This window comes from Electrophorus electricus, chromosome 9 (assembly GCF_041902795.1).
Source record: "Electrophorus electricus isolate QZ-2024a chromosome 9, ASM4190279v1, whole genome shotgun sequence".
In the NCBI taxonomy this organism is placed as follows: Eukaryota; Metazoa; Chordata; class Actinopteri; order Gymnotiformes; family Gymnotidae; genus Electrophorus; species Electrophorus electricus.
This window is the reverse complement of record NC_137505.1, coordinates 22,199,730-22,222,500: the sequence shown is the minus strand read 5'-3', so window position 1 is coordinate 22,222,500 and position 22,771 is coordinate 22,199,730. Positions and strand designations below refer to the sequence as shown.

General features: G+C 39.8%; 1 protein-coding gene across 3 annotated transcripts in view; it reads left to right on the top strand.

The window, feature by feature from the left end:
- med4 (mediator complex subunit 4) overlaps positions 1-1,859 on the top strand; it is a 13,982-nt gene extending 12,123 nt beyond the window's left edge. For all 3 annotated transcript variants that reach the window (XM_081720582.1, XM_081720583.1, XM_035522859.2), the window contains 4 exons: positions 91-148; positions 451-537; positions 889-1,020; positions 1,252-1,859. In XM_081720582.1, coding sequence (XP_081576708.1) covers positions 91-148; positions 451-537; positions 889-1,020; positions 1,252-1,424 — 450 coding nt within the window. In that variant the 3' untranslated portion in view covers positions 1,425-1,859. The remainder of the gene's footprint in view (positions 1-90; positions 149-450; positions 538-888; positions 1,021-1,251) is intronic.
- The last annotated feature ends 20,912 nt before the right edge of the window (positions 1,860-22,771 follow it).

The window sequence follows — 22,771 nt, the reverse complement described above, 5'->3', positions numbered from 1 at the left end:
GCTCTCCCTAAAGCAGGTCTGAGGATGTGTCCCAGCTGTGTGAAGCACATAGCCTTCACCCTGAAGCCAACCCTGCTCTCTCTCCTCCAGGCTACAGCTGTGTACCAGGCCAAAGAGAAACTCAAATCTATTGACAAGGCCAGAAAAGGTAATATAGTGTTTTACTTTTTGAGCATCCAGAGCCAGACTATACGCAACTCCTCTCAATTACCATATACCAAATACCATGTCTAATAAAAAAAAGATTAAATGTACAAATCTTAGATTAAAAATGTTTTTTGCTTAGCATTTACAGTGTACTTATGAATATATGTTTTATATGAATACATTTACTCAGTAAATTATTTCTAAATATTGGCATTGAAGCAGACTTTTAAAAGTTATTTATTTTGCTCCTGTAACAGAGTTCATCTTATTTTTTTTGGTGTATATGGGTCATTTCTCATCCAGGCAGCATCTCTTCAGAGGAAATCATTAAGTATGCACACAGGATAAGTGCCAGCAATGCTGTCTGCGCTCCTCTCAACTGGGTGCCAGGTATTCATACTGTCTCATGTTATCTTTCTCTCTGTCTGGCTTCCTTTTTCCTATTCTAGTTCTCTGTTGGAGGATCACCATCATTTTATTTGTTGTTGTTTAAATAAATCTATAATCTATCACCTTTTAATAATAAAAATCCCCTTTCATTTGTTGATGAGGTTGATTTCTGTGCCATGTGTGTTTGTCATGTCCTTAATAGGCCTGAAGATACACCCTCCACTCTAAGATTCATACTCCCCTCTTCTCATACAGTACTACCAAAAATCTGTTTTAGTAGTACCATTTCTTTCCTACAAGACAAATGTGGCATTATGTCTTTTTTTAGGCTTGTGTGTGTGTGTCTCTTAGGTGATCCTCGAAGGCCTTATCCCACTGATTTGGAGATGCGCAGTGGGATTCTGGGTCACATGAGCAACCTGCCCACCAATGGCGTGAATGGCCACCTGCCGGGCGATGCACTGGCTGCAGGAAGGCTACCAGGTAGCCATGCGTATGTGTGTGCATGCATGCTTTTGCGGCAAGCTTGGCTGACAGTTTTGTCTGTTTTGGTTTGTAAACAATGTGATGTCTTGGATGAGCCTGGCTAATGGTTACAGTGCTGTGTTAGTGTGGTGGTATGTAGTGTATGAGACTGACTGCTAGAGTGGAGGCATGTTGGCTTGGTTTCTCCTCACCCTGATATAATGGCTTTCTCTCTTTCCCCCACCTCAGATGTGCTCACTCCTCAGTATCCCTGGCAGTCTGCTGATGTTTCCATGGGGATGCTGCCCCCTCACCATGGAAACGATTTTGGCCTGGAGCCTCCTGGTCACAATAAGGAGAACGAGGACGACGTGGAGGCCATGAGCACTGATTCGTCCAGCAGTAGCAGTGACTCTGACTGAGGACAGGGGAAATGGGGGTGCACGTTTCTGACAGACATGAATACAGATATCTCCACTGACTGTTTGTGTGCAATTAATTAGTGGGGCAGAGATAGCCAGGACATTGCAATTACACTCTCCTGCAGTGACTGAGTGTGCCTGTGGTCTTGCCACTGCACTGCAAATTCCTGGTTTCTTAACTGGATGATGAAGCATAAACCTTCCCCAACCACAAAGCCATGAGATAAACAAAATGTTAAAGCCTCAACCAAAGCTCTCATTATGCCAGACTAAAACATTGGCTCAAGCCAGTCCATAGTTCTGTCTAGTAGGAAGTACTGTAAAATGCAATTACCCCCCCTGGCCACATAAGCTATGTCTGTTTAGCTGTGGTGTAAATAGTGTAAATACACTTGAGTTGGCAGACCTTGTAAATAAAGTATCTTTGGTATAATAGATTGGCTCATGTGTTTATTTGGAGTAGAAGTTTAGAGAATAAATGCTGTCACTGGAGATCAGTCAGCAGCTGGTGTGTGTGTGTGTGTGTGTGTGTGTTCGAGAGACATGGACAGATGGAAAGCAGTTTTGGTTTTTTTTCATTTGATGCTTCATGTAATGAAAACTGACAGTATGTGTGCAATTAATTCTTCATGTTTGAACTGGTTTTCAGAAGATAACCCAGCTAATGACATCAGGGAAATGATGCATTGCAAATACAAATAATTTTAGATATACATATTTTGGTGAATTAATGGACCAATATGATGGGATTTTTTCCCTTGCACTTTGCATATGGACTGTGCAACCAGTCAGTGTTTTCCTCTGTTGTATTTCACAGTGAAACTGAAATTCCCAAGTTAAGTTAAACCCATTAGACGTTTCCCTTTTTGGTCACCAGATGGTGGTGTGGCATTAGGCAAAAAGTACTTTGCTAATTAATTGATTGCATGCATTGGCTTTTTCATATTGTTGATGGATACATAGCTTTGGCTTGTCTATACCATGATTCTCTCAGTGCTGGGGAACCATGCCACTGCACAACTTAGAGTTTGCTTTCATCTGCTGAATTTCCTCATTAGAAACCTAATTAATTGTTGAATAAAAGCCTGGAAGACATTATACTGCATCGTAAGCCTCCAGGAAATATCCATTGATATGGTATGATACAAAATTTGTAAGGATTCTAAGTATCTATATATAAAATCATTCTGTTTCTCATTTTCTCTTTGTACTGGTAAACAAACTTAAGTGCCAAAATGTTCACACAACATAGACAAGACTGTCCCCTTATTCAGACCGAATATGCAAACACACACACTTTTTTTTTCTCAGTGACCTTGTGTCTTGCTTGTGTTAAATGTTCATTTTCTCGTTTAAGCGCTAATCTTTCTGTTTAGAAGGAGGTGGATGAGATGGATGGAGAGATGACGAGGGAAAATTGCCCAGAGACCTTGGGTGATGGCATGCTGTCACAATCTTCAAGTATACACACACACACACACACACGCACACTGCTAAAAACCCTGTTTAACTGCTTATCCTAAATGTTGAAGATTGTCTGCTTGTGTGGACTGCAGGACAGTCTGTTTGCGTATATCGGTTTGCAGTGTGGACGGGGGACTGCAATCCTTGCCTGGCCGGGTCCTGATAGCTAACCTGATAGAGTCCTGTTCTGCACAGTTTCATTTTTTATCCCTATCCTAGCACATCCTGTTCAGCTTATGAGCTGTTGGTCTATAAGATAAATCATTTGAACTCAAAGCTTAAACCTCACCTTGCCGTGGTTCCCCAGGGCTGTGTCCAACAAAGCTTATTCAATTTAGTCAGGGTACCAGCTTCATAAAACCTAACCAATGCAATGGTAGTTTACACATCTCATGACTGTGGTTGACAATTATTTTTTGTTTAGAACAGCCAAGTACAAAAATTATGAAAAGGTTTCAGTTAACTTGGCTTTTCAGTAGAAAAGCAAGAAATAATGTAGAAATATGAAGAATAAAAATCAATTGTCCTGCTGAAAACATTGCACTGAAAAATCTATATAAACACACTATATAAGACTACTCTTTTAAAGGCTAAATGAAGTCAAAGTCAAAGTCAGCTTTATTGTCATTCAGACTACACAACAAGTAGTGCACAGCTGAACAAGATTGTGTTTCTCTAAACTCCGATGTGCAAATATACACTATACATAAAGGTAAGTGCAAGAGACAAGACACATTATAAATACACAAGAAATATCTTTTATATATATATTTATAGTACAAGAATATACATATATTGCACACAATAATAAAATACTGGACATTGTATATAGAAACTATTGACATTGTTCCAGTGAATATTGCACAGTGTATTGTAACTTAGCACTGGAAAATGTTGATAAGGTGCTCACAGAGAGAACATTAAAATTATTGCACAAAGTAGCTACATATGAAGATGGGGGTGTGGGTTATAAATAGTGATCGTAATAGTTCTATGTTTCTAGGTATAAAGTAAAATAAAATAAATGTGGTGTGTATTGTTAAAGGGAGTTGTGGAAAGAAGCTCTTGTTAAATCTGGCAGTCTTGCACCGCATGCAGCGGTAACAGAATGCATCCTAAAAAGCATTAATAAGCAGTTATAATGCATAAATGAAAAGGGCAAGTATGAACAGTTGACATACATAACATGAATTTCATAAATGACAAAGCAGTCTGAGTGGGTTTCCCCCAACCTACAAGATATCACCCACATTCCTTCTCTCCCTGTTATACTCTCTGTCCTCTCCACGTAATCCCCTTTGCCCTCCACCGTATTTCGATTTAAACTCTTGAGTACTCTTGATGGCAGGGTTGGCAGCTGTGCTCCGACGGACTGGGAGGTCTCCAGCTCTCAGAAAATCTCATGGGTGCTACCCAGAGATGTCTTTGACCCTTGTCTCCCAAATCATTTTTGACTGCAACCACACCCCAGCCATCCTGTGCCAAGGCCCAGGGGAAACCCTGTTGCTCTGGTCCTGTGGCTTCAGGCGCTGCCCTTGGAGGAGAGGGTTTCTGCCACATCTACACTGTGATTTGCAGGAATGGCCACCAGAGGTCCTTATCTCTGGAGTACTGGACTGTCAGCTTCGCAGTTCTGCTATCGCCTGCAACCACACCTCATCACACCCTTATTCCCTTCTTGGTGTCAAGTTAGCATGGTAGTTACTGACTTTGGAGACAACGTGTTTCCTCTGACAATATATCTTTAAACTGGCTTTTTCCTTTTTGAATATTTGGTCTTTGATAAGACTTTATTTGCCTCTTATAAGACTATTGGGCAAAGCAAATGGACTTCAGCTTGATATACAGGCTTCTGCATTGTGCTTGTGTATCTCACCTCTGAATAAACCCTGCACATGGACCCAGCTAAAGAAGATTGCCTTTGCTGAATGGCATTTGATGTGTGGGGCTTTAGTTGTGTCCAACTCCAAACACACCCGATTCAATTCAACACAGTAGGTGTGCTTGAGCAGGCAATCCAGCACACTGTGCTGGACTCTGACCCTCCATTACTGCAGTTTTGCTCTAGAAGTCAGAAAACATGTCAATAGTTATTGACTTCATTACTTTCAGTCATGAAGCAAAAAGTCTCTGTTATAGGTGTCAAAACCAGAAAAAGAACAATTAAGCATGTAGAGAGCATATTTGGCCTCAAGACCACATATTAATTGTATCGGTCTTGTATTGCATGTAGGGGAATTTTTGCTCAGTATTGACTTGACCACAGAACGTCTGACCTACTAACATTATTTAAGCAATCATGAAACATGTTACTGTCATACTGTCATCATAGCAGTAATTACAATTTAGCATTCTGAGGATATTTTTAAAAGACGTTTCTGCATTGTGGGTTGTGGTAACTATAGTTAATGTCACTGTAAAAGCCCTCTGACTAATGGCTTCTGCCTAATGATTAATTAAAGGATAATTTTGTAATTTTGGATTGGCTGTTTGCCCCTGTGTCACGGTTGGCCCCTCCTAGCATCCTGTCTCCAAGGTAACCCTGTCTTGTGTCTTTGTTTTGCTTTGCTTCCTTGTTGTTCCACTCCTCATTTGAGTTTCCCCACCTCTCATTTGTATCTCTTGTTTCTTGTTTCCCTCTTGTTAGTCCAAGCCTCTCTCGTGAACGGAGCTCTGTCATGTTTACATTGCCTGTGTTTATTGTTCTTGTCTTTGTCGTATTTGCTCCTCTAGCTGTGCTTCCTGTTGTACGTTTCTATTTAGTCTGTTCGTATTATGACCCTGATATGGGAATCTCGCTCTTCTCAGTGTTTGTGTCCGTCTTGTGATTGCTCCTCATTATACACCGAGTATTTCACATATACACACCATTTATCGATTAAAAATTATATCAAAATATATCTAAGTTTGGATTGGATTTATTTAGATTAATGGCCTTTAACTGAATTCACGTGTTGTCTGGAACAGGCAGTCAGGCAGATTGGTGGAAAAAGTCAGGTAAACTGGTTGTGTAACACTTCAAGTTACTTGAGGAGCAGAACGTTTGAGGTGGAGGTGGTCCTTCAGCAGTACAAGCTAAATGTTTCTGAAGGTCTAAATCAGTGTACATATACTATATGTGTTAAAGGTCAGGCCTTGGTCATGGTCATTAATGAGTTCAAATGATGATCATCTTGTGGCACCTTTTAATGCCGACATTAAAAGTAATGACTGTATCCAAGGTGATATGAGTCATTCTGCATTATTAACTCACTAACGCAATCCCAGTGTCACAGGGGTATACATGAAGTGATAAGTCATTATGAAGCTTTAAACGCTCCCACAGCAAGAAAAGCAAACAGCCTCTCCTTATCCGGCTGCTCTGCTGGGTCTTTGTGCTATTATCAAACTGGATTATTAAATCTGTTTTCTACACTCTCTGTCCAAACTAGTTGATCTTAGGAGAGCCTGTTTTCCCCTTTTTCTTCTTAGTTTTAGACAGACAAAAGATAAGAGGTGTTTATCTACACAAAGACATAGGGAGAGACATCTGATGACTTGCCTATTCCAGTGTGTGTGTGTGTGTGTGTGTGTGTGTGTGTGTGTCTGACATATAGGGTTGACTCTGACCAGGCTATATAAAGGGCATCCTGTTAAATCTTTTTTGATGGAAAGAGGAAAAAAATAAAAGCCTGAGAGATGAACAATGGAAGCAGATGATGTCCTTGGTTCATTATATCTTAGCTTGTGTCACTTCTTAGCTTTAGCCTAGAAAATTTGACCACTCAAAATATAAAACATTTTGCAAAATAAAAAAAATCCCCACTCGCCCTCCAGGCGGTCTTTTTCCTTCAAGATAGGATCCTCTACCAGAGGCCTGGGAACCTGAGAGTCCTGAGTAGTATCTTAGCTCCTCCCAGGATTGCACTCTTCTAGACTGAGATCTCTGATGTTGTTTCTGGTATCTGTTGGAGCCATTCTCCCACTTTAGGGGTTACAGCTCCTAGTGCTCCGATTACCCTGAGAACCACAGTTGCCTAAATCCCCCCCCCCGCCCCCCCTCTGTTCTATGTCTTCCTTCAGCCCTAGCTATTTCTCAAGCTTCTCGTGTTTCTTTTTCCTGATGTTGCTATCACTTGGGATTGCAACATCTACTACGGCCCTCTTCCACTACTATGTCTGGTTGGTTAGCCATTACCATCTTGTCTGTCTGTATCTGGAAATCCCACAGGATCTTAGCACAGTAATTTTCCACCACCTTTGGGGGTGTATCCCACTTTGTCCTTGGAACTTCCACCCTGTATTCAACACAGATATTTCTGTACACTATGCCAGCCATTTGGTAATAGCGTTCCATGTATGCCTTGCTAGCATCTTGCTTCCCACTGTTATGTGCTGGATTGTCTCAGGGTAAGATCCAAGCCTCTACTGATCTCATGTTTAGCGCTTGTTTCTGTGCTGCCATGATTAGTGTCTCTCTGTTGTCTTTCAATCCAGCCTTTTCCAGCTATTGGTAGCATTTCTCTATAAGAGCCCTTCCACTATCTGCTGGAGGTACATACCATGCAGGGGTTTATTCTCCCATGATGATCCTTGTTCCTCCTCATTTCCATCCTCCTCAGGTTTCTGCTGTCTGACTAAGTGCTTTGTAGTTTGAGGCCATTATTTTCATGTATCCCTGGATCTTGGTTGTTCCATCCTTGGCCCCCTTCCTTCCACTTAGTGTACAGTCTAAGAATGCTGGATTTAGGATGAAACCCTCTAGGCATTTTTAGGAGTGTCCTTGTCTCTTTGTGATTCCCATTTGCCTGTGGGATTCCAAGGTACTTATTATATAACTTCAACCTCTGTTATATTACCCACTGATAGTGTGATCCCCCCTAATCTAGCCACATTCCATCACCATTCCCATACGACCACGCTAATCCAGTCTGAATGACATTTAAAACCTCGAGGGTGGTGAATAGCTCAGCAGACCTGTCTGGTAGTTGAGTTAAAGGTAGACCAGTCTCATGAGATTGTTAAAAGCAGTGTCTAAGCCCTAACAGATTTAATCGGACCCTTCAGGGTTTGGCACAGTGCCTACTCTTTCATTGTGTGAAGAGCAGTGGACACTTCATGTGACCAGATTGTTAAATTGAGTGTGGGATTATATTAAATAATTTAGTGGATTTAAAGGCTATTGATTCATCAGATGTGGTAATTAAACCAGTATGATTACAAAGAATTTCATTGTGATGGATAACAAACAAATTGATGGTTCCCCTCACAATTTTTTGCTAGGCTTTATTTCCATCTGCACACATATGACAACACTAATTAGTAGATTAGTCAAGTCAAATTTATTTATATAGCACTTTTTTATAACACAAGTTGTCCCAAAGCAGCTTTACGAATGTGTGGGTCCAGATCCCTGATGAGCGATCTGAAGGCGACAGTTGCAAGGAAAATCTCCCTGGGTGGGATTAAGGAAGAAATCTTGGCTCAGGACGGAACCCAAGACTCAAGAGGGAACCCAGCCTTCATTGGGTGGCCCGGCTAGTAACCAGTCCATGTTATTGTTAGCACAAGTAGCCACTTCAGTGTAGAGCCTTAGTCACTCCAGTTGGTCTAATTAGTTTTTGAATTATTTTGTATCTCGTGGTGTTTGTGTACTTAGGAACAGGGCTTAAATATTGATAATGACCACTGTGTTGGTTCTGATTTTTTATTTCTTTTTTTGTTGTTTGTATTTTTTTTTTGGAAGGGTCTTCTTCAGTGATTTTTTTAATTATCATTCTTATGTTTTGTCATTTTTTCTTTACTATTTGGTTTTGTTTCCTAGTAAATCGGAAGTGGTAATAATTAATATTGTGTATGTTCCCATCACTATACATTTAACACTGGTTTTGTGAGCCTGTACTTCAGTTCAGCTGTTTCTCTTTAGTTTGTGTTTACTCTCTTTATGTTGGTTCGTTAACATGCCCTCGTTTTTTCCATGCACCTAGAGTTACAGGACCTGCTTTATGAAACAGATTGGAAGCCATGTACCATCCGTGGTGTCAGCATGGTTTCTTTGTTCTCACATCTGCTGCCGTCTTGTTCCATGTCTGGCTACCTCCAGCTTGTGGAGCAGGATGTGACACACAGTTTTTCTTTAATATGTGCTATTATAAAATAAAAGTGCACATATAGTCTCGTGTTAAATCTATACATACTGTTTTTGCAGACTTTATTCTATTTATTTATATATTTATTTACCAGGGACAGTGCACATGAATCAACATCTCAGTTTTCACATCAATGTAAATATGCCAGAGGTAGCTATTAAGATCATTTTCATTTGTAGTCCCTGGGCAGGTTATTATAAATTAGTGCCCAATGTTCTGCACCTCAGCACCTCAACAAACACTACAGTACAACACAATACAATACATTATGAGAACAGTGTGTTTACACATGACTGCAAGTTCGGTTCACTTTAAGCTATGTTTTAAATTTATGATTAAAAGTTTGATCATTAGTACTCTCTCTTAACAGATAGACTATTTCAGTAATCGGTGGCTCTAACTGAGAAGACATTTTACATTAAAATTTTCCAAATGATGTCCAAACCTGCCATACTAATCAACACAGTCCCCTCTGGTAGTTGCTCCTGTTGCACTTATATATATATATATATATATATATATATATATATATATATATATATATATATATATATATATATATATTCTTTCTGTATGTTTTAGGTCTCTTAAAAATTGTAATGATGAGTCATTAAGCGACAAAAATACACATGCACACCCTTGCAAAAGTAGGGGAGCATGGCTTATAAGGAAAGCGAGTCAAATCCAATTTGAGTCAAATCCAATGTATGCTATCTTGTATCCTTCAATTCCAGATATTAATGTTCAATTTTATCTCCTTTGACATTCTGACCTAATACATTCAAATATTTTGTTCACTGTGGAGCCATACTACTTCATATTACATATACAAGCTCTGTCCACCTCAAACCACAGCAATGTTTATCCGTTTTATTCTCCCTTCCTTTACTTTCATGTTTTTTTGGGGGGTGCGGTGGGGTTTGGGGACATCTGTGCACTACTGTGATCTTCTACAATTAAACAGAGGCTAAGTGTAATAGGCTCCTCCTCCAGGAGACAGGTCATGTAGCTCTGGTGAGATGTGCAAGAGGACAGGCAGTACTAGCAATGCAAGTTCTGCCACAGAGGATGTTCCTTATATATCTACTACATTTCTCATGCTTTCACACTTGTGCTTCTTGTCTGTCTGATAGTAAATGCTCAGCTCATTCCTGCTGCCTAAAAATTGATAAAAATTTCATGACTTTCTGGCTTTTGGGCAGCAGGAAAACAAGTGGAAATGGAATCCGATAACCTCATACTGTACCTAAAGGGCACTGTGAAAAGAGTCGTCTTCAATTTAGAGTTCAGATTAGCCCCTTGCCTTTCCCGCCCCACCATGCTATTTCACACGATTACTATGAATGTCGAAAGAGACTATACACACCCACATACACACACTTTAACCTTTTTGTCTCTTTCTTTTTACTGCTCTTTCTGCTGAATACTCTTTCTCTTATACACACACACACAAGTATGTGTAAATCCACCAGTGACCCATTTTTGCCATTATGATCAATTAAAATCTTATTTAAGCCAGCCAAACCTCCGGTCTTCACTCTGCACCCTGGAGCAGTTTTAAACTAAGATAAAGCTCTTTCTCTCCTTTTCTATTCCACCTGTCCCTCCTTTCTTCTTTTGACCTTTTCTGCCATATCTCCCTGTAGAATTCACAGTCCCTCACTCCAGCCACTACATTTTAGTCTCCTTAGACTGGCCACTCAATTCTATTCTGATATGGCTGTGTTTACTTTAATGTTCCAAATATTTTGGTTTTAAAGATAAAACTCACTGATCTGTTTAGTTTGTGTATATACATTATTTACATCCCCTGTAACAGATCGGTGGGGGAGTGGAGCAATATTCCTGCTTTGTTTTCTGAGTTTCAGGCAGTTAATTAGTCCCTGTGTGCTCCTGCTAGAGAGATAAATCAGCATATTAAACTGGAGAGTGGGGCTCAGTAATAAAATCACATTTTGAGTAAGTACATGTTTTTTGTGCGATGTTGACAAAGCCAAACTTACACACACATGAACACACACATATGCATACATATATATTTATTTTACTGTCCTATAGACATTTTCCATTGTGTATTACTACAGAATGATACATTGCTTTTCTTACGATTAATCTTAATGCTAACTGTGACCTTTGCAACCAGATAAAGGAAATCTTTTAACGTTCGATCAGGATGCTTCAAGCATTTTTCCTCATAGGGCACCAGCAAAATACCCTGACAAACATCAAAATTTTAATGTTTTGCCACCATTTTGGGGAAGGTTAGTTGACATAGAGGACATCAGAACACACAGCACTTCTGCATTTATATAATATGGTTTGAGGAGATTGTGAAGAATTTGAGGTACATGTGAAAAACTTTTCTGGAAGAGATTGTGGACCTTGTTTTCAGGGGGTACAAAAACTGGTACATCCAACATTAACATCAGAACATGTGTTTTAGGGTATTGTGCCCTATACATTTCCCAGAGGTTAACAGAGAGGTGTTAACCCTAAAATACTCCAAACTTATGCATCATAGTGTTTTCAGAGTTGTGTGAACTTGAGAACAGATGTGCTATTTTCCTCACCGATCATGCTTAGTGGAACTGGTACAGGTGTGAGATAACTAATTTGACTGTCTGAGAAAGATCTTTTGAACACAACATACATGAATGTGCCTGGCTTTGTTTGACTTCTTTGAATACTAATGTATTTATTTATTAGGATGTATATAAAATGAGAATTTTAGTTTCGCTAGAAGAAGAGAGATTTCCTTTTTCTCATGTGTGTATGAATAGGAGTGTGTGTGGGTGGGGGTGGAGTGGGGGTGCGTGCAACTTTGTTATGTCTGGCCAGATTCTTCACATGGAGGAAATATTCTACTGATTGTGGGAATATTATAAAGCTCTGTTAAACAGCAGTAACAACAACAACAACAACAACAACAACAACTATAATTCTAAAAAGATTTAGTTCTAAATGTTGTAAAAGTGTGTATGTATGCGGTATAAGTATGCATTCTAATGCTACACATTTTTAACAGTATATTTATTAAAATAAATACTTCTTAAGAAGATGAATATAATATAATTTTGTTCAGATGATGTATTCTCCAGTCTAGCTTATACCCAACCACATAACTCTGGGGTCTAGGTAATCATTCATGTTTTAAATAGCACAGTCGTTGTGTTTAAATAGTACTCCCATTAAACCTTAAATATCCCAAAGCCAAAGATGAAGGAGACAGTAGCTTGTTTCCACAGATACTACTCTAGTGACATCATTAAACAGGTTTATGTCAGTTTATCTCCATCTTCCTCACAGGCAGAAAATAGCAGGTGAGTCTGAAGTATAGGAGAAGTCACTTCTATCATATCGACAGTCAATTTTGGCATATTGACTGGTGCTTTACAGGGTTGTGTCTTCTCTCCACTGTTCTTCTCCCTTTACACCAATGACTGCACCTCCAAGGACCCAGCTACTAAACTCATGAAGTTTGTAGATTACATTTCGTTCATCCAGTTCATTAAAGACGGTGATGAGTCTGCATATCGGTGAGAGATGGAACAGATGGTGCTCTGGTGCCATCAGAACAACTTGTAGCTAAAGAGTATGGAGAGGGCAGTGGACCTTAGGAGACCTGCCTCAGCACTGCTCCACCTCACAATATACAACAGCCTGCGGCAATTCTGGAAAACCTCAAGTTTCTGGGAGCTACCATTTCCCAATTCCTGAAGTTGGAGACTGACTAACATCAACTCCATGCTAACAAAGGCCCAGTAAAGGGTGCACTTACTGTGACAACTGAAGAAGTATACTCTACTACAGGAACTGTTGACCCAGTTCTACATTGCGGTCATCGAGTCTATCCTGTATACCTCCATCACGGTCTGGTTCAGATCAGCCACTAAACAGTATGGGGATGAACTGCAGCTAACAGTACGAAGGACAGTAGGAAAAATCACAGCTGCCCAACTTCCCAACTTCCAGAGCCAAGAAATAGGCAGGAGAAATCATTACAAATTCCTCATACTTTAGACACAACCTCTTTCAAGTCTTCCCCCTTTCCAGGTGCCAACGAAGCATGTAGACCAAAACTACCACACACAAGAGCAGTTTCTTTCATGCCCTCATAAAAAGCAGACCAGCATCACCTACTATGTTACAGCGCCTATATTTTCTCCAGATAGTTATTCCACCCTGCTTCACATCTACAAATATTGTATTGTACAAATACACATGCGTCACAATTTTATTCCCAAATGCCTGTGTTATTGTTGTTAGCACTACCATGCTCACTTTATGTATATTGTTAGTCTTGCATATAATCTGTATATTGATTATATATTGTGTTTTGTCTGTACATTGAGTTGTGTGTTTTTGTGTGTGTTGATTGATTCTGATTCTGAGACTGACTTGCAGTTCTGAGGATGAAGGCCGTATGAGGATGGCCTGGGTTAACAACGACCGCCACTAGTACTGTTGGCCAGCAGGCTACTGGTGGAAATTGTGCCACTGTCTGGCTAAGGAAGAGAAGGAAGAGCACACCAAAGAGTACACCAAAGATGTAGTGTAGGTGACAGGAGTGTCGGACAGAGTGAAGAGTGTGAAGCTCATAATTGATGGAATGCTGACAAATGTCATCAGAGTGTATGCCACACAAGTGGGTTGTGAAATAGAATATAAAGAAAATTTCTGGAGTTAGAGGAAGTGGTGGAAAGGGTGTCCCAAATAAGCGAGAATTGTTGACCTCAATGAGCATGTTGGTGAAGGAAACAGAGGTGATGAGGAGGTGTTGAGCAGACGTGGTGTTGAGGGTAGGAATATGGACGAGACGATGGTGGTCAATTTTGCAAAAAGGAGGGAAATGGCTATAGTGAATACATATTTTAAGAAAAAGGAGGAACACAGGGTGACATAAGAGTGGGGAAAGGTGCACACAGGTGGACTATATTCTTTCAGGAGATGCAGCCTGAAAGAGATTGGAGATTGTAAGTTGCTGGTAGGGGAGAGAAGCAAAATGAGAGTTAGCAGGAGTAAAATGGAGCACATGTGCATGAAAGAGAGGGATGGTGGCAGAAAGGTTAAGTTGCAAGGAGTTGAGGTGATGAAAGTGAATGAGTTTAAGTGATGAATGTGGATAAGCTTTACTTGGGGTCAAGTGTACAAAGTAATGGAGAATGTGACAGAGAGGTGAGTGCAGATAGAGAAGAGAGTGCAGACAGGATGGAGTGGATTGTGTAGAGTTTCAGGCGTGATTTGTGATAGATGGGTACCTGCCAGAGTGAAAGGGGAAGTCTCTAAGACAGTAAGCCTGCTACGATGTAGGGCTTGGAGGCAGTGGCTCGGAATATAAGACAGAAGAGGGATATGGAGTTGGCAGAGATGAAGATGCTGAGATTCTTACTGGGAGTGATGAGGATGGACAAGATTAGGAACTAGTTTATTAGAGGGCCAATACAGGTAGGCTGTATTGGAAACAAAGTTAGAGATGGTTTGGGCATGTGCAGAGGAGGGGTGAGAGTTAGATCGGGAAAAGGGGATGGGATGCTGAGGATGGAGCCGCCAGGCAGGAGAGGAGAGGAAGACCAGAGAGGAGGTTTATGGATGCAGTGAGGGAGGACATGACGGTGATTAGGGTGACAGAGGAGGATGTTCAGGACAGCGCAACATGCAGATTAATGATCCACTTTGGCAACAGCCAAAAGGAGAAGATATTTTCATATGAACTGAGAAAAACATATCTTCTTCTTTTATGTAGAAATAAACTGGGAAAAATTGTTGAGCTTTAAATAATATATTATTGAATAATAAATATCAGCTATATTGAAACTTTAGAACCCTGGGAATTAATGTTTATTAGAAATATTGCTGCGCTGAGTTTGAGAGCCTGTTTATACCTTGCATTAACATACATTTTCCTGTATTCGAGTCCCAATTTTGGATTTCAGTTGATGGCATGAAAAGTAAATACACCCAAGATGTTTACCGAAACACTCAAGGAGGTAAAGACATATTCGGTAACGGTAAAGATGGATCTTGAAAATATTTAATACAAGTGTAAATGGAATGCGATTACCGTATCCATGTACAGTGACACAAACAGAAATGCTTCTTCTGGCTGACTCTAGAAATGATAGGAGCTGCTAAACAAAGCTTTCTCCTGTGCTAAAGCAGGTACTTTGTATGCTGTTGTGCATGGTTTCTGCCCATATCTGACACAATACACTGGAATTAGCCTGTGAAGAAGCATGTTTACAGTATGTTTCAGGAAGTAAAATGGAAATGGACACCATGTGTGTTGGTATGCTTTTTGTGTGGTAAAGTGAGATCTCATCTAGTTATATTGGGGATGCCTTTTAGTGTAACATGTTAACAAAATCCAGCCAAAGTAAATCCAGACACACCCCAGATATGAAACATGTTGAGGCAAGGAAACTGCCAAACTGATCTGAGATCTCTAATACATTACTAAAAATGCATTGAAAACACAACATTTGTATGGGTGTAAGATGCACTGTTTTTCATGAAGAGGTTCAAGGGTAGAGATATGCTCCTGAACAATACCAGTGACCACTGGTTTGTAGGAAAACCTGTACTACAATTTCCAGGATCCCAACACAGAAGAAAGTGCTAAAATCCACATTAGTTTAAACTGACATTTGCAAAGAATTTCTGTGCACAAAAGCTAACACAGTGAAACTGTACAACACTGTGTAGTAATGACATAGTAAAACTGTAAGATCACCAAAAGAGCATGTTTAACCCAGAATTTAGGAAGAGCATATAACAAGTACCCTGAGGCAGGAGATTACAAATGACCCACAACCTCTTAACAAACCCGCAAACAGAAGCCGAACCTCTCAAATTAGGTGCTGATAATCAGATCAGTACTCTGCATAATTAGAGAAGCTACAGTAGATACTCAGACACCAACATGCTCACCATGTAACCTTCAGACAGCCACATCCTAGACAGAGGTAACTTGATTAAAGATCAGCAAATAATATTAAAACTGTATTACTTTTTTTCACTTCAGTTAGGTACAATTAAGAGGCATTCCAATTCACTGCGGGCAATCAGGTGTGGAGGTCAGAAACCCAAATTAACACCTATGATGGTTTAATATAATGCTGTACAGGATTTTTTGTGTGTTTTGCTTATGGCTCTACAAAGTAAGGACATACAGAGTGGAACTTTAGTGCAACGCCTGTGACTATATGGGCACACAGAAGCACATGAGGGACAGCTGAAAACTATCAGTAACATGAGAAGAATGGTTGGCCTTCAACACAGTAGATCATCACTTTATGTCACAGATCTAGAATTCTGCTCTGGTGATGAAAACACAAATAAAATTGAATATAAGCTATTGTGGATCTACAGCTATTCTGTCCACATGACAGCTATGATATAAGCTATATAACCTCTGTGTTATAGTCATTCATGACAAGATGACCAAAATTAAAGTGAGCAATTTGGGATTATATATGACTATAACAGCCCACTGTTACATACTGCATATGTTTAGTTATGCCATTTAATCCAGACAGCCAGCATTTCATACTTGTGAATGATTCTCTGCCATCTTAAGCACTGCCCTTGCAATTGATATATTGCATATTTCCTTGACAGAATGCACTTTTGGTTTATGTAAACATCTAGAACTATCTGGAACTGTGCCTTATCTGTTGCCCTGCGGCTCAATGGTAGTAGAGCATTCTATTCTTGTCTATTCTTTGGGAACAACAGTGAACTTAAAATAGTTTTAAATGTAAAATAATACTAAAACCTTATTTTTGTCCCCCACTGGAGCAGTAGACTACAATGTCCTTCAGTTCTTCAGGGGGTTCATCAGATCAGTTGTGAAGTGGGAAATTCCCTGGCATTAAAACTTCTGTGGGTGATTCCTATCTATAGTGTCATAAACAACGTGACGACCAAGTTACATTTATCCAAGTGTACAGGTGTGAATTGGTGTGAAGCTACCAGGATAAGGATGATATGATGGCACTGTAAGTAGATGATAAGTGGTGTTGTCACTCCTGTTTCTGTTTGAGGATTGCTCCAGTTTGACATATAAGGCATAGATGCCTTCTCTATCCAGGGAATTCTCCAGCATTCAAGCTTTGTGCTTGTTAACCTGATAACATTTTTGAAGATGTAACACAAAGAGCATATAATATGACTCCAAGGGCATTCAATTACTTCTTTCACTATGAGACTTTCTAAATTCTCTGTCATATTTATAGTGTCATTTAATGCATGGAGGCCTGGGGCCTTTTGCTAATGTATGTTTATATAGCTGCTGTTGTCAATCACAATAATCAAAATAATTAATTTTCTTGAGAAACATCTTTAACTTTTATTGTTTGCTCTAAATATGATTATGTACTTTTTAAAAAATCCCATACTGAATGTGCACTTTTATATTGTTCTGTACACAATAGGATGGTTTCTAAACAATAAAGAAACTGCTGGTTGTGCGTGCACTGAATGTGTGGGTGTTTTTAAGTGGTCACTTGTAGACCCAAATGTCTTTGTTCTCTTCAAATGTAAACTTTAATATTTCACAATTTAATTCACAATCTATTTCACAATTATAAAAGCAAAACATTTTTGAAGGAACACAACATTTGCAAAAGAATGTAAAGGTTTTTAGAGGGGAACCAAACTGATACTTTTTCCCACTTCATTCCTTTAAAGGCTCTGTAGTTTTAAGCAAAAGTCACCTGACATATTTTCATCTGTTTGCTCTTGTTTGCTTAGTTAGGAATTTGATTCCTCTCACTCATTTTGTCACTGAGTTACCATTTAACTAATGAGAGATAAAAATATGCTGAATGTTTAGGTGATTAGTCTAAAATCAAAGTTCTTGCAGTTTGGCTGTGGGGACAAATCTTAAAGTGTTTCAGTCTTTTTCATTAATTTCAATGGCCTATAAAATTAGACTTCAACCAGGCCTCTTTCATATAATGTGAAAACTTCCATCAAATTTAGACTCATGTAGGCTAACTGTTCTTGCACTGTAGCTTCTGTGATTTCTTAAAAGGAATTGTATATATTTGGGAGAGTTATAGTAACTCATCTGCTATTTTACACTGAACCTGTGGAGCTGTCAATCAACTACCATAGACACCCACCCCAAAAGGTTTATTAAATAGCTCAGTTTTTCAAACATTATTAAATAGCTTAGCCTTTGAAGATGACAACCAGTAACAAGAAAAAAAAAAACATGCTGAAGTGTCCTGGATGGGTTTACAAAGTGGTTGCTAAGTTGCTTAATTAAATGAATCATAGGTATATTATAATTTGTAAAACAATTCAATAAGATTATCTCATTTTTACATCAAGAATCAATTTCTTCCTAACTGGAAAATGAGCTCTTTGAAGCATTTTAGCACTTGGAGCGTAAATAGCCTTTTGTTTTGTCACACAGCCAAAACTACAAGATTTAGTCTCTAGCTATGTTAAGAGGTGCTGAGAGTACTGAGAATTGTTTTAATTGAGCATGTTCTCACTGAGGATCCTGAAAATTGTCTTCTCATTTTGAGACAATGCTGACAGTGTAGAAAGGCAGTTCATGTTTAAAGTGGTATGCCATAATGATTCAGTCCAATTCAGCAGATTTTTGCTGGTGTAACGGTGCCCCTCCCTTTATCTACATCGCTCCCTCATGTGTCCTTTGTGTTCTGCTTCATTCAATAGCCATGTGCCCTGCGAACGTGTGAAAGTGCTGCTTCCAGATTCCACCACTCTTCTTAGGCTATACGTTTCCATGTCACGCAGTACATATTCAATAGTCAGCAAATGGGGTTACATGGGGTTATTCTAGATTGTATACAATTTTGCAGCCTGTATCTAGGTGTTCTCCCTTGCACCCATATACTCATAATGCAATATTATTTACAATAAAAGCATAGTAACGTGCAGTGTGAAAAGACCATTTTTCTAAACTCTAACTCTCAGCAATCTTACATTTACCAATAATTCCTGAAATATTGGAAGCTGTGTTGTGAGTATGTTTTTGTCAGACTATATGCACTGTTTGTCATATCGGTGTTGTGCAACTAGTAATGGATTTGTTCTGAGAAGGCAAACTTTTAAGTTCCTCATAATTACTGAATGATTCAGGGGCTATAGTTGACAATTAACAGAGGGTGGAAATTTAGGGCTACTTGTAACACCAGAAAATAAACTAAAGGCTACTTTCATACTGCTTACATCAGTTTCATACTCTTCATATTGACCATTTTCATTAAAGGTGCCTTAAATCTTAGTAGTCAATATAAAGTTACTTCTTTTTTGGGTTACATCTTCAGCTTGCACCTCGTCTACATTGCTCCCGCACGTGTCCTTTGGTTACTGCCTTCAAAGTGGAAAAAAGATCATAAGCACTCAGGTTGATTTGTTGATTACTATATTTATAAACTGTTATTCTAAATATGTTGTTTTTATAAACGCTTAGTTGCTTACTATCTACAAACAATATTTCTGCACCTACATCAATTGTTTGAAGTATTTAAGTAATCTTCAGAGGTTGTCACTGTCTATCCAGCCTTAAACAATGGCTTATTCCAACACAATATAACAGCCTTTGGGTCCTGCCATACTATTAAAAGTAAGCATGCCTGACTGTAGTCTGTGTGTGTGTGTTTCTGTGTTTCTGTGTGTCTTTCATCCAGACCTACAGAATGTGTATATGTATGTGTGTGTGTGTGTGCATGTGTGCATGTACTGTGGGCTGAGCCTGAGTTTGTTTAGGTTGGCAGTATCAGGGCTGCAATGTGCTCCCATGCCTGTGTGTTAGGGATGCCGGTAGATAACCCTCTCATCTTGCTAACATCTTACAAAACAGTGTGAAAGCATAAATCAGAAGACCTTTAATGATAAACAACATTAATAATAATTACATATTGCACCCTTCATACAAAATAAACTGAACTTCAAAGTATCTTCAGATAAAATATGTAACTAAAACAAACATAAATTAAACATAAATAGAATTAAAAAGGCCTTTGGATTAGATAAGGAACTGGAAAAAGAGATGATGAATAAGATGAACAAGATCAGTAATAAAGTGTTTAAGAACTGGAGAGGCTCAGCTGTTAGCTATGCATATACACTCAGAATACATTAGCTCGGCATTAAGAATATATGGGTAATTCCTGTCATGTTTCTACCTCAGGATATAGTGTACAGAGTAGGCTAATTTGAACAGCACTGTAATGGTGTTTTAAAGTTTGACTAGCGTTCTGAAACCCCTTTATTACATTCACCCAGAAAAAGCCTGAAATATTTACAACATTGTGATTATTTGAAGGCCTTACAGAGTGATGTAACCTCATTATGACCAGAGGTTCGGGACTGCATTACCTCCATGATAAATAAAACAGTAATTAAAATGAATAAAACTATCAGTCATTTGCAGAATGACCAGAGATATGTTTGATATATGTCCCTCTACCAGGGCATACAACCCCGGAACTCGTGCGCCTGTACCTAAGCTTTGTACAGGAAAGGGGGAGGTGACACCAGTGCCCACCCCAGAGACTGGCAAAGTAACTCCACAGGCGGGTAGGACTCAAGCCCCGCCGACGACTGGGGGACAGGCCGGGGCTCCTGCCGGCTTGCCTGGACTCTTTAACAGCCCTTTATGTAGTTTTGTTCCCGTCCCCATCACATTGTCCGTCCCAGTTGCTTTGTCTCCCTTTGTGTCTGTGCCTGTGCCTGTCAGTGTGTCTGTGCCTGTGCCTGTCAGTGTGTCTGTGCCTGTGCCTGTCAGTGTGTCCATTCCTGCGTCTGTCAGTGTGTCTGTACCTGTGCCTGTCAGTGTGTCCAATCCTGCGTCTGTCAGTGTGTCTGTGCCTGTGCCTGTCAGTGTGTCTGTGCCTGTGCCTGTCAGTGTGTCCGTTCCTGTGCCTGTCAGTGTGTCCGTTCCTGCGTCTGTCAGTGTGTCTGTGCCTGTGCCTGTCAGTGTGTCTGTGCCTGTGCCTGTCAGTGTGTCTGTGCCTGTGCCTGTCAGTGTGTCCATTCCTGCGTCTGTTGTCGTCCTGGTCTCTGTCCTTCCCCCCTCTGTCCTGCTCGTGCTGGCCCGTGTCGGGTCTCTCGATCCTTCAGAAAAGTGTTCCTCCTCCCGTGTCTCCCCGTGTGTGTATGTTCGTCCGTGTGGCCACGCACCCCCATGTGTCACACCTGTTTGTAATTGCTTGTCCTTTACGCATGGATATAAACCCCTATGGTACTGTTGTCGGTGTATGGTGTTACGCTAGCGTCATTGCTGCGTCGTATTTGGTGTCTGTGTGAATAAATGTATGTGTTTGTTTAACAAAACCCGTCCCTTATGCCTTAGGTAAAGTTAACATGCCCTCAACTCCAGCACTACAGCCCTCTCCGCAGGGCAAATGGGTGACGTTATAGCAACATAGGAGCACCACACCTCCCCTGCGTGTCCAACAGGTTTGCCCCACTAAGTGAGGCACCCACTGAGAAACCTGTTGAAAGAGCTCTGGTTATATGGGACTTTAATTTGTGACATGAAATTAGCTATGCCGTTAGGGACAACAGCAGCATAAGTTAGGTGTATACTGTGGGCCAGGGCACTGGACATTGCAGGTAATCTCTAAGACACTCACGTAGGAGTGTCATTCATGTAGGAGTTCACAATACATGCCTTTGCCAGTGATTACTAAGAATAAAATTGCAGAGGTGTGTCAATTAGCGAAGGTGATGTCCAATGCTGTAGTATGCTCTGGTCCCATCCCAATGCAGCGCAGCAATATAACGTACAGCCAGTTATTTTCACTGAACTGCTGAATGTCCAACTGATGCTCACAAAACAATGTGGTGTTCATAGATAATTGGAACACATTCGAGGGCAAGCATGGCCTTTTAGGGTGGGGCGGTATCCATCTTACCAGGGAGGGCACTGCTCTTTTATCTTGTAACATAAGCCATAGTCTTATGACAGACCTAGTTAATCTTTGACAATATAGAGCAGAGGCCAGGCAGCAGACAAAGAGACTAAACCAACTGTCTGCTGATTGCTAGGTGACATCACCCAAGGTTCATCATATTGACACTGTGTCTGTTCCCCGAGCTAAGCAGAAATACAGAAAACATGTCTTAATAACCTAATTAGTATCAAAGTAACTGATTCACAGAACAGAACACTGCCTGCACCTTTCATCTAAAGATAGGTTTACTAACCTAACATCTAAAGTGCTCATGATAAATTAAATCCTAACAGATCCTAGATTTAATGTACTTTGTCTAACAGAAACCTGTCAAGCCAAATGAATACATAGCTTTAAACAAAGCATGTCCTCTGGCTACAGCTATGTACACCATCTCGTTTAACTGGCCTTGGAGGAGACATTGCCATTATTTATACTGACATATTAAGCATAAACCAGAAAGCTGGTTATGATTTTGAGTCCTTTGAAATTATTTTTACTAGCATAATTAATGTAGCCAGCAATAAGAAGCCTGCCTAGTCTCTTCCACTAATTGGCACCTACAGGCCACCAGGACCCCATTCAGAATTTATTAACGAGTTTGTAGATTTCCTCTCTAAACTAGACACTCTAGTAGAAAGAGCTATTATTGTTGGTGATTTCAATATTTACATTGATAGTGCCCAAGACCACTGATCAAATGACTGAATGCATAGAATTAGTATTTCACTGCACACTTAATTATGTTGCTCCACTTAAGAATAAAAAATTAGGAACAAAAATTTGTACCTTGGTATAATAATCACATTCACAATTT